This window comes from Buteo buteo, chromosome 8, assembly GCF_964188355.1.
Source record: "Buteo buteo chromosome 8, bButBut1.hap1.1, whole genome shotgun sequence".
NCBI classification, from domain to species: Eukaryota; Metazoa; Chordata; class Aves; order Accipitriformes; family Accipitridae; genus Buteo; species Buteo buteo.
Window position 1 is genome coordinate 45,715,507 of NC_134178.1, and position 12,205 is coordinate 45,727,711.

A 12,205-nucleotide genomic window follows, 5' to 3' on the forward strand; every position below is an offset into this window, starting at 1 on the left:
GTTAGCAAGACAGCTTTTTTTCTTCAATTCTTTTGAAGAAGCACTGAAGTACCACTTCAATTCCAGTGCAGTTCTTTTCAAATAGACCTCAGAGGGCACTTACAGTGAGAGAGGAAAGTGACAAAAGCTCACAGCTATTGGACTTGCAAATTTAAAATCAGAGAAACAACTTAAATTACTACTGTTATCTGGGGGTGGGCGGTATGAAGTTACATAACCAGGACTAACTTTGGGCTTCTTGTTTTTTAAATTAAAACATTTAAAGAGTAATGGGAAGGAAGTACCTTCTTAGACCTATCACATCCAAAGGACATAAGGTAACAGTAACCAGGTGACAAAGCACCTGATGAGTAATCTTGACCTGAAAGGCCACTCAGAGGTGGCAAGGAAGTTCATGTCAGAGTGAGTATTAAGATATAATAGAGCCAAGTTCCCTCAGAGCAGATTTCTCTATTACGCAAAATAAACCAGAACCCTTTGCTAGAGGAATGAAGGCAGGGGAGGGTGGGTACCTGCTAAGATATTGAACAGCTCCCAAAGAGCCACCATGAGTAGCTGGAAGAATAAGCACATACAAACCCTCTCAATATTTTTCAAGGAACTTTGTAGTTCTTTTCTAAAAATAAAGAGTGGTTTGAGGCATCTTTGCAAGATCTGCATGTTGTTTGCTTTGGCAAACATATTACAGGGACAGTGTAACTGTTCAGATTTGAAGTCTTAAAAACCTAGCAAGATTTAGGTACACATAAGTGAAATGCAATCAAAGCACCTGAAGGAATGGAAACATCCAACAAGCTTATTGAGTATGCCATGTCAAGACTCCTTAAATCTTCTATACGGTTAAAATTCAAGGTAGTCTTATACACAAATGAATTCTGAAACAAAAAAAAAATGTAAGCAGAAACCTTACCTCTGCCTCACAGTAACATCTAGTAGGAAGCAAACAGTTACTAAGTAAAATGTTTCATATGGGATAACAGGTTCTCCCTCTTTCCCTCTCACTCTGCCTCCTCAACAGAAAGGGCAGAATTGAGGTAATTTGCATGCTATTAGCTGTCCTGACTACTGAAATATGCCTTAATTTCTTAGGTTTAACCTTAAGAATCCTAGTTCTGAAGTAACTCAAATATTCCTGAAACTTGTAGTCTACCCAGACTCCCCACTACATACATCAACTTTTTTTGTGTATTAATGTATGTTTTAGCTTGAAATTCTCAGAATAACAGCTCTGCGGTTGAGGGTAACAGAGTTCAGTTGCTGCAAGGTCACAGACAGCACAGATAACACCAAGAAACCGAAAGCCATCTTTCATCTTCTACATACCCTATTTCTGCTCACAAGCAACTGACATCCATTCTGGATAAAGTGTTCCATTATAGAAACATCACATGCCATTCAGGATTTGGATGATATACGAACGTGAGCATGATTTTCATGAAAAAGCCAATTGTCCAGCTAAGGGAAACAAACATTCACTAAAATGATGCAACATTAGTACTACTGTTATCAGACTGTTTTAATAAATAATTCTTTGACTCATTTTAAAAACAAGACTACAAGCTACATAAAAATTTAGATTGGTGAGGCAAATAATTTAAAGACAGAAAACTTCATGAAGAAGGTTGCCTACAACCACGTGCTCACCAAATATATTCCTACCTGACTTGGCCGACTGCTTAGGGTATCTTCCCAAATACAATCAATTGCTCCTTTATTTCGATTTTGTAACAGAATTTGGGGGGGGGGGGGTGGGGGCAAGTTCCTGTTCCTTATGGTGACAATGAAAATCCCAAATGTGTGAAGCAACCACACCCCACCAAAGCTGTGTAAATACCAAGGCGGAGGGCTGACATACATCCTCTAACTAATGTTCAGACACCTATGCGTTTTGGGTTTTTCTTTCTCTTGGAGAATACAGAAGTTTGTAGCCTGTAGCTACATTTAAAATCGGAAGAAAATGCTCTAGGGAAAAAAACTAAAGATCAAGGCTGAACAACCTCCACTGGTACCTCAGCGCTCGAACGACCACCAAGACACGGACCAGCCGCTGAACGCCCCCCTCACCTGCTGGCTCAGGCCTCCCTCCCTCCCGTGCCCCTAAACCCCGTGTGCCCCGCCGAGCCAAAGCCCCTACGGCTGAGAAACAACCAGCTGGAAAGCGGGAACGCCGGGACCGAGAGACCGGCGGCCTGAGGGGCGGCGGGATCCCACACGGCCCGGGCTGGCCCGCCCGCCTTTCTCCTCCCGCCGCCCCACCGCGCATGCGCGGAGCCGGCCCAGCCACCCGGATGGGCGGGTTGACGGTTGGGCCGGTCCAACCGGAGAGACCGGGAGGGGACCCCGCGTCGCCGGCCGGTTACCTGGCCGAGGGTCCCGCGGTGCAAAGCCCGGATCAGGCCACTCGGTGTCGCCATGGCAAAGGCGGGAAGGGGCTGGGTGGAGGGGGGGTGTGAGGGGGAAGGGAAGGAGGGCAGAAGGCCGGAAGGGTCAGCGCATGCGCTCAGCGGTGGTGTCGCCCCCCCCCGCGCCGTCCGGAGTGCGCATGCGCAGTCGCGCAGTGGCAGCCGGTCGCAGCGCGGGCGGGTCCTGTCAGCGCGGCTCTGTGCAAACGCCAGCGCTTCGCCTCTCTCTCTTTTGTTTTTTTTCCTTCCCCACGGGTCCTGCCTCATGTGGAGGTTGCCCTTGAAATTGCCCTCCTCAGCAGTGTTTCCCCCCCCGCCCCTGTGTAACCTCCGAGGTCTCCCCGGCCCCTGTTCCCCTCAGGCCGCCTGACTCCGCTCCCGGCAGTTTTTCCACTCAGAGGTCCACAGCCGGGCCCCTGCTTGAAGATTCCCACTTCTGCCTGTCTCGTTCCTCTTTGCTCGTCAAACCAAAGCCAATCCCCACAGAAAACACTGAAAAGCTGCTCTCTGCCCTGAATCGGCTGCGCTTCGTCCTGAATGCCGAGGCCGAAACAGCTCTTGTCATCTTTCACCCCTGACGTGGTGCGTCCCTGAGTCTGGCCTCTGGTGTCCTTTCTGATGCACCAGGTAACAGAACCAAAACAAGTAACACTGAAGTTCTAAATGAGGTTTAACAAGCTCCTGAAGACCTTGTACACCAACCCTGTGTGCTGGCTCTTCTGGGAAGGGTGCCGGGTTTCTCCCCAGTTAATTTCTACCCAGTTCAGTTCCCAGGCTGGAAACCACAACGTTGCTTTTTACCAATGTTGAGGGGAGGTGAACTGCAGCTCAGCTGCAGGGCTGGAAACATCTGCGGCAGTGACTGTGGGAACCTGCCTCTGCAGGATTTGGGGAAACAAACCAGGAATCGGGAAAGCAGGTGTACTTGTAGGTCTGTGATCAGTGGCACTACGCATTGTACGGGTGATCATTTCCAGTAGCCAACTCAGTACTGAGCAAGGTTAGTCACTGAGGATATTACCATAGAATGTTCCTAACTAAAATTCTGAAGTAATTTTAATAGCTAAAACCACTGTAAGTTTACATAATTGTTTATTTATTTTCAGTTTGATGCATTGGTTAATAACAATTTTCAAATTTTAAAACTGTGTATGTACAGTGCTTAGTACATTGGAGCCTAATCTTCATTTAGTTCCCCAGACTCTACCATAATACAAATTGTAAAAAATGTACTTTGCACAGTCAATAAGAACTTTAACTTGAACCCAGAAACTGTACATATAATTTTTTCATCATTTGCATCATCACTACAGATATTGTTTATAATTTGAGCTGAAAACTTCTATGTGCAATATTCATGTTTGTCTGACATTTTTATCCAGTGTTATGTTTCAGCAAAAATGTGTCAGCCGTGTTTGAGAACATAACTAGGCAAAAATCACGCAAAGCTGGTTGAATTGTAGGAGACATCAGGGAAGAAGCGGAAAAATGGAGAAATCCAGGTGATATTTTTTGAGATTTTCTGATCCTAAGGCCAAAAAATATTAGACAAGAGACTGTGGCTGCTCTACTAATGTGAGACTGAAGATGTGCTTTGAGTGGAGCATCAGGTGACAACCCTGATGGTGGGAGGAATGCACAGATGCCTTAGCCTCTTCTCACAACTAGAACTGTTCTCCATTGGAGACTAATTGAGGCAGGTGGAGCTGTCTTAAACTAACACGGTGAAGAGAGGGATGCTGAAGAGGCAAATGGAATATAAACTCAGCTTCAAAAATTGTAAAGAATGTTGAGATAATGTGATAAGGAAATGTTAAGACAATTTTTCAGTTGTAAAGAATTTAAAAACAAATTCTTTTCCAGTATGTAATTACCAAGGAGAAAGCATTCAGCATCTACTAAATATAAATATTACAATGTCATTGTAAATCAGTAAGTCAGACATTGGTTTGAGGCAAAATGATGAAGAATAAAGCTACATGGGATTCAGTAGTAAAAGACTAAAGAATGAAGGTATAGTTAATACTACTTAAAAAGTATTAGTGTTAATTTTCAAGGTTATTGGAATTTGAGTTAATAAATGGAAGAGTAAAAGGTGATACTTTTTAGACTTTTGCCTAAGATACTTTTGTATCACAGAGCATTCAAATTAAACATACCAGAGAAGCACACATTAAATGACTAAGGGCTGATTAGCTGACAGCTCTCCAAAAGTACTTGTTAAATTTGAATTGGGAGACTTCTAGCAGAGTCCTATGATGACCTGTGCTTTGCCCTACTCAATACTGTTAACAGTTATCTGGAAAGAAATAGTGAATAATTTGTGTTGAAATGTGCCCTTGACACAAATATTGACAGACTTGTAAATAATGCTATAAACATGGTGATCACTTGGACCATTCAGATAATAGGAGTGTATTAAAACAAAGCATGTTTTAAAATCAAATTGAAACCAAAGAAAAAACTTGAATTAAAATTGGGCTTTTTTTTCTTTAACCAGAACCGAGCCTGAGTTATTACTTTGAAGTCTTTGTTGAGCCCAAATTCAAGCTGAACAAAAAGAAAAAATTCAATACAATATTTATGATAGCTCTTTAACACAAGAAGAGCCCACTACTATGACAGAAATGTAGTAGGGGCAGAAGAATAAGCATGGGATATTCTTGGTGCAGGCAGAGGGAGAGTGGTGCGACTGTGAAAGGCGAGTGAAAAGAGGAGGAGGTTGGCTTGAGAATCCCAGAGAAGACAAGACAGCTTGCATCCTGAGAGTTGGCCAAGTTAGGGGAGGAGAAAGATTCACTGCTCACATTTATTGTCCTCTGAAATCTCCCACTGCTGCCGAAAACTCTTCTGACCTTTCTCGTGTATGATTCCTTTACACTTTTCCCCTACCCGTATTACCCCAATGCACGTTGTGAATCCATTCAAGACTGTTTAGATGTGCAGAATCTGCTACTGAGCCCAAATTAGGAAAATACCACTAATCGCTGAGCGTGAACCAGAACTCAGTCAAAATATCACTAGTGCAATTCTCTGGTTTTAATAATGCCAAACTGACCGTTGACTTACTTAGAAACAAGAGTTCTACACTGTGTCTTTCAGATGAGTGTGTGTCTCCTGGGACACGGTGATTCTGCAAAAGATCTAGAGTTTGTGTTGGACAAGCAACTCTATTTGCTAGTGCAGTCCTGTTGCTGAAATGGTCAATTAAGTGATTTTTTAGTACTGGGGTACCAGTCAGTAAATACTAAGTCCACTTTCGGTTTCTGTGCTTAAAAGAGGTATTGAAAAATCAAGGAAAAACTATAGACAATAGCCATAAAATAATTTAAGAGAAGACTTAGGCATATGCTCAAATAAGTGATTAGTGAAAATGCAGGATAGTGCTAGGAGCAGAACAGAAAGTCCGTGGTTCTTTTTTCCAGGTAGAAAGACCTCTGTAGTTGGGCTACAAGCCACAAAACTTCTGTTTGCATGAAGCCTTGAAGAGCCAGTGCTTTACACAGGACCCAGCCTTGGTTGGTGTACAATATGAAGGGGTCCTGGGCATTAGTTAGGGATGTGTAGAGAGTTTTTATGCACAGCCTGTTCATCTTATTTAACATAGGAACTGGAAGTTGGTTGGTTGTTGGCAGCAGATTGTGAAAAGGAAGAATGGTTAAAGAAGCTGAATAAATTCTGAAAGCCTGGCTTTATTCCTTGCCACTGCCAAAAATCACATGTACTAAAATATTTTGCGTTCCTCACCTGAAAAATTAGCAGAAATCCTGTGCACTCTTAGCTAAAAGCTATTTTTTTGCTACTGTGCTTCTAATATACCATATGCTAAAAACATGAAACAGCCTAAAATATTAGAACCTATATCTATTAATTTAACATGTAAGATTTATGTTTTATGCTTAATGTATTTGTGCTTTAGCTCCCATCTTTAAAATAGAGTAACAGCTATTCAAGTCAGCATTGTCAAAATAATTTCACTAATACTCTTGAACCATTCACATTCTCTGATAAAAGTAACAAAGGATAATGTAGAAGGAAATTAGTCATTTTCTACTCAATTGAGGGATTATGACAGAAAGTCCTATAGTAAGAAAGTTTTAGGACACCATTTTGAATAAAAAATATTTAAAAAAATTAACACTAATCAATGAAGCAAGACCCTTGCAAAAAATAGTATGCTATCATATAGCTAGAGACAGTATCATAATATTTATGCAGAAGAGAGGGAAATAAATTAAAATCACATCACAGAGTTGATGGTGTCATTTCTCAGTTTCTGAGTGTTTGATCGTGTTTTTTAATGTAGCTTGGGGGAGGGGTAATTCTAATTACAGTTTTTATTGTTTGCCTCAGTATTGCTCAGGTACTGTCTAAAATAGGATCCCTTTGTGCTATGCATTGCTCAAGCACGCACCAGGTGACAGCCTCTGCTCCAAATAGCTCATAGTCTGAACACACAAAATGGGCACAGATCAAAGAGTGCATGACACACGACGTGATAAATGAATTTGCAGAAATCTCCATGTAAATATTGTGACTCCCATTGTTTTTTAAGTGAAGAATATCATTAGCAAGGTACTACCTGAATGAAAGAGCAAGGAAGGGGGATTTAGGCAAACTAGAGAAGGCAGAGAGGGGACACCAGGTAGGGTGGGATCGGAAGAACAGAGTAAGAGAAGTTGGAACAGGCAACCAGAAAGCACAGGAAAGAGTCCAGTCAAACCCTTCACATTGTCATGCATAAAGAACTTCTCTTGAGACGTGCAAGTTGGCATAGTTTAAAAGCACATCTTTAAAATTCTTGAGAGCCTAGAGGTTAGCAGCAAGACTGGCTGAAGAGGGTGAATCAATTACTCTTACCTGTTTCATTTTACATTTTACACACGCTATGGAAGAATCTTTGACCATTTTTATACATCTGTCTGTTCAGTGAAGCTGTGGCAGGGTAGTAATTTGAAAGTGCTGAAGATCTGGCAGAGAGCATGAAGTGTTGTATTATCTTTTGTATGCTGAAAGTGTTGATGCTATCATAGCATTGCAGAGACCTGTATCCTGTGAAGTTCAGGGAAAAACACTGTACTGGTAGCCACTGAGAAATAAAAACACCTAGAATCTTCTGAAATCTGTAAACCTTTTCTCCCTATAATATGTTGGGGAAAAAGAAATCTTTCCGACATGTTCTTTTGTATTATCATCAGTTATGGTGACTGTGTTCTTTACATTCATTTTGAATCTGTGTTTCCTGTCATGAGCAGATTAAAAACAGAAGAGAGTGGAGTGAAAGTTTTCTATTGCAAACATCTGTGTCTGAAAAAGGATTGTATTTCCATGTCCTGGAACATCAAGGGGAAAAGCTTGCCCTCCCCAGACACACACCTTTGGTTTGCAGCAATAAGGAGTTTATAGACAAGGTTGCTTTACTACAGTAAATAGAAAACCCAATTCTGCTATTATTTCCGGTGGTTAATCCAGCTTGGGTGTCTGAGGAGACCTTCGATCATTGTTCCCAGCAGAGAGCTCTCTTATTCTATATCTCTAAAATGCTTAACATATTTTGGGGTGTAACATAAGCATTGCTTTTAGTAACTCCTCTCTTTTTTATCTGAAATTCAATTCTATATGCAAATATTGCTGTCCAGATAAGTGTTCTTGGGGACTGTCAGTAGAAATGGTGAATGGACATACTTACCCTCTATAAGTTAAATGAAATCCACAGACAGAAAAAAATGGCTATGTCAATGGACTTCACAAAGAAAAAAATTAGTGCTGACGTGTCATCCATATCTGTCTGCTTTTAAAGAACACAAGACTGGAAGAAGAGAGAAAAGATGTTGTAAGAAGCACTGGGGGCCAGATATACAGTACTTTCTCATGCTTTCTGGTATTCTTTCAGGAAGTTAGTCCTGGAAAGAAGGAAATTTATTGCTTTAGATGCTGCCCTGAGACCTTCCTATCTCCTACATAGATGCCCTCCTTTTAAAACTTCAATATGCTAATATGCATCAGTGCAAATACCACCCAGAAAATATTTCACTAGATTCATGTACTCCCTCACCCCATTGTACCCAAAGATCTGTTAAATTGTATGCAAAACTGGAATAAATCTGGGAAAGAGTTTGATAAAATCATGGTCTGGACTGGTTCTTCAGTCATAATCATCTTGGGCACTGAGGAGGCTTTTGCTGGTATGCAGCAGCAATTCTTCCTTTTTCTGAAGTGAAAGCACGTCTTCAAGTAACAGTTCATGGACTAGAGTTTTACTTTGGGCAACATTATTAGTGAGGATAGTCTTCTCTCTCCTAATCATTTCCCCCATCTGCCAAACCTCCTTCGGGTATACCCAACTGATGGTGGTATTTCCATACCTGTGAATATATTCAAGATTCTTAAGACTGCAAATATTATTACTAGAATTAATAGAAAAATGAGGAAAACCTAAAAGTTTTAAACAAGCTTGGCAAAGTTAAGAAATTGTCTATTAGGAAAAATCTCATAAGCAAACAGATTTGGAAAATTTAGGAATAGGTAGGAATTCTCACGGTCTGAACCTCTGCTTTGTAACTCTGGTTGTTCAGTTTAGTAAGAGAACCTCACAGCTGCCTTTTTACAATGGTAATTAGCATGACATCTCTCTCACTTTCTCTAGAGGATATATTACAATGTGAAGATTTGCCTGTGACTTACATGTCTGTCCAAGGTTCTCAGAAGAGACTCTACAAAGAATAATGAAGTGAATCCCTCAACCTGCCTATTGGAATAAGGATCTTAAAGATGTGAGAGTAGGGTACAGAGAGATCTGCTTGCCTAATTTACATTTAAATCAGGGGTCATTAGGCACCAGCCACTTTTGAAAAGTCATTGATGTAAAACCTATGATTTATTTTTATAAATTGTTCCATTCCTAAAAAATATGCCCTATTTCCAATCTAAATTAGTCTAATTTCACTTTCCAATCTTAGTTTGTATAACCTCATTGCCTTTTAAGCTGCAACACGTCTTACTTTCAGAAATCTCACCTCTTATAATCAAAGTTTTTTTAATTTTTTTTTTCCTTAAAGAAATGGCATGGACTGCTCTTTTTCAAAACTGTCATAAAACAGGCTTTACACATTTTAAATTACAATTGTGGCTCCTTAATCTTTTCAGTTTTTCAAGCTTTTCTGTTCAGGGTAAGCACCAAAATGTGCCGCGATACTGTTGCTATTCTCAATATCATTTGTCTGCTTCTACTCAACCATCTGCTAAAAAAAATATAGAAGTGTTGCTAAGAAAGTTTGCAGATGATGCACAGATTGATAGAACAATAAATAACATTTATATATCTGAGAATAGTGTTAGCTGCTACACTGCACTGAGAGCTTGCATTCTTTCTATCATCTGATCTCTGTCTACCAATTTCAGTGTCAATGGTTTCCACAGTCCCCCAACTTGTAAGAGTGACAAAGGTTTTTTGTTTCCAGGTGTGTGACCTTCCCCATTTATGTGCGTTCAGACACATCGCTTGAATGTGTTCCCCTTCCTACCAAAGAACCCAGCTGTATATAACTGGCTCTTTCGCAATCCTGTTTATCATTCCACCAAGCTGTGCATCATCCACAAACTTTACTAGCAGTGCTTTCCTATTTTCTTCTATGTACTTAATAAAAATACTAATTGCTAAAATGAGATCAGGGGCTTAACACCTGTTGAACTGGTAATGATTTAACATCCATTTAATGTACAGTTCAATATACGCTTCACTGATTGTTTTATGTTAATTTAAAAAATAAGACTGTCACGAAGTACCAAACTAAACACGTTACAAAAATGTAGATGTGGCACAGCCAAGTGTATTTCTAGATACCAGAAAGACTGAAGTACATAAAATGCAGAGTTGTTATAATTACCTCTAAAAAATCACTCACGTGAGTTAATGTAATATTAAATAACACTCCCAGATAAAGATTTTCAATGTTAGTTTTTTTATTTTACCATTTATATGCACGTTCATGGCTATGCTATGACTATTGTGCTCCCATCTGGGGAACGCGGAACACCGATGGTTTATGGGATACTTTGGGTTTGCAGCTGCTTTGTTTCACCAGAGCAATGAAAAGTTGCTGAAATAGACTCTAGCACCCTTTGCTTTCTGCACTCCAAATCCCTGCTGTTTTGTCACCTCCCACCATTAATTATTCTTCAAACGCAACCCCCTCGTTTGCGTTCCCTTAGCCTGGCATTATCCTGTGAATGTATGAAATTCCCCAGGCTTACATCATCCCGCTCCCCTTGTCTGCCAAACTGGCACTTAATTCAGGCAGAGTCACCAGCTGCCCAGAGCATCAGGTTGGTTGGGGGTGACAGCAAAACCTCCCCGCTCTGCCGCTTTGCTTTTCTTATGCCCCAGACTTGGAGAGCCGGGCCGACTGCCGCTGCTGAGGGAGCGAGGGCATTGCATGGGCACCAGCCCTGGCTGGGCCGGGCAGGAGAGCGGCACGGCCGAGCAGCATCGGTCCACGTCTCCAGCTCTTCTGGCCTCTTGGTGATGGCGGCAGCGACTGATCAGCTCTTCACGACTTTTCCCGGAGCCCTCTGACTCAGCTCCTCACCTTTCTTTCCTCCATCTCATGGCAGAAGTGACCCTGCCCCTTCTCCTCCGGGCAGTGAAATACGATTTTGCCCACACTGCTTACAAGCCTGGAGCCAGCTGTCTCCACATGTCCGCTTTCATCTCCATCACTCCTCCAGGGAGAGTGCTCCTGGCTTCCCCTTCAGTGCAGAAAACGAGCACGCTGCCTCCCACCTCCCTCTCAGCTTGTCTATAAAGAGGAGCTGGCACAATAGGTGCTTTCCTCCCAGATGCTTAGTATGAATGGCCATACTTGCTGTTATTTTTTGTAACTAAAAGTTGTTTTGTTGTTGTTGTTGTTTTTTCCCCCATGCAGAATTGTTCCCTTTTGGACTGGCCACCATCATCCATTGTTCTCCATGAAACAGAAACTGCCGTCGCCCTCGGGGGAGATGGTGGCTGCCTATACTGTGAGGCATCATAAAACACAGACCCCGTTGGGAACAATGGGGAAAAGCCTTCTCAACGTGGCCACCAGCTGAGGCCCCGCCACCGCTCGCAGCCCGTCCGGAGCACGGGGGAGCGGACCCACGTTGAGGGGAGGCAGTGGTCCACCGAGTAGCCTCTGGGCCCTGCCCGAGGGGAAAACAAGATTACATGCAACAGGAAAACTACCCAAACAAAACCAGCTTAATTACAAGAAGGAAGTGAAATAAAGTCTTCGTGCAAGGTTACAGTGAGTTCCACTTATGTGGGAGCTAGCAGAGCTTTTAGCCAGTTTTGTAGGGGAGGTTGAAGTCCTTTTTGCTGCTCTCTCCCGTTGATGCCTTGACTTCCCCTTAAATACTAAGAGACCCAAATCCTTATTTGACAGCTTTAATAGGAAGCAATTTTTGTCACAGAATAATAAGCGTTTCGTCTATGAAGATGTGATATTTTTCCACCCTCCGTTTTCACTGGGCAGCCTCCTACCTCATACACTCCTGAGTCGCTGGAGTCTGTGTTCTTTTTACCAAGATAGGAGACAAAAAGAGATCTAATAATGGGTGGTCCATTTTTTTAAATGCTTGATTTTTAATCTCTAAGCAAATTAATATATTCAAATACATCTTTGAAATTACTGAAAAATTTGTTTTGTAATCCAACCACACATATTGTACTGTTAAGGAGAGTACACTGTGTTTTTCATACAGACTAAAGAATAATCAGTAAAGCATGCGTGAGTGAAGATTCTGCTCTGACTGTAGAGTCTTTA

The 12,205-nt window shown here is 41.7% G+C and overlaps 1 protein-coding gene across 4 annotated transcripts in view; it reads right to left on the reverse strand.

Moving 5' to 3' along the window:
* Positions 1-2,495, reverse strand: part of WARS2 (tryptophanyl tRNA synthetase 2, mitochondrial) — a 47,646-nt gene extending 45,151 nt beyond the window's left edge. For all 4 annotated transcript variants that reach the window (XR_012651393.1, XR_012651394.1, XR_012651392.1 and 1 more), the window contains exon 1: positions 2,361-2,495. Coding sequence is in view for 1 of the 4 variants with exons in the window: in XM_075034478.1 (XP_074890579.1) it covers positions 2,361-2,414 (54 nt within the window). In the remaining 3 variants the exon portion in view is untranslated. The remainder of the gene's footprint in view (positions 1-2,360) is intronic.
* Between the last annotated feature and the right edge of the window lie 9,710 nt (positions 2,496-12,205).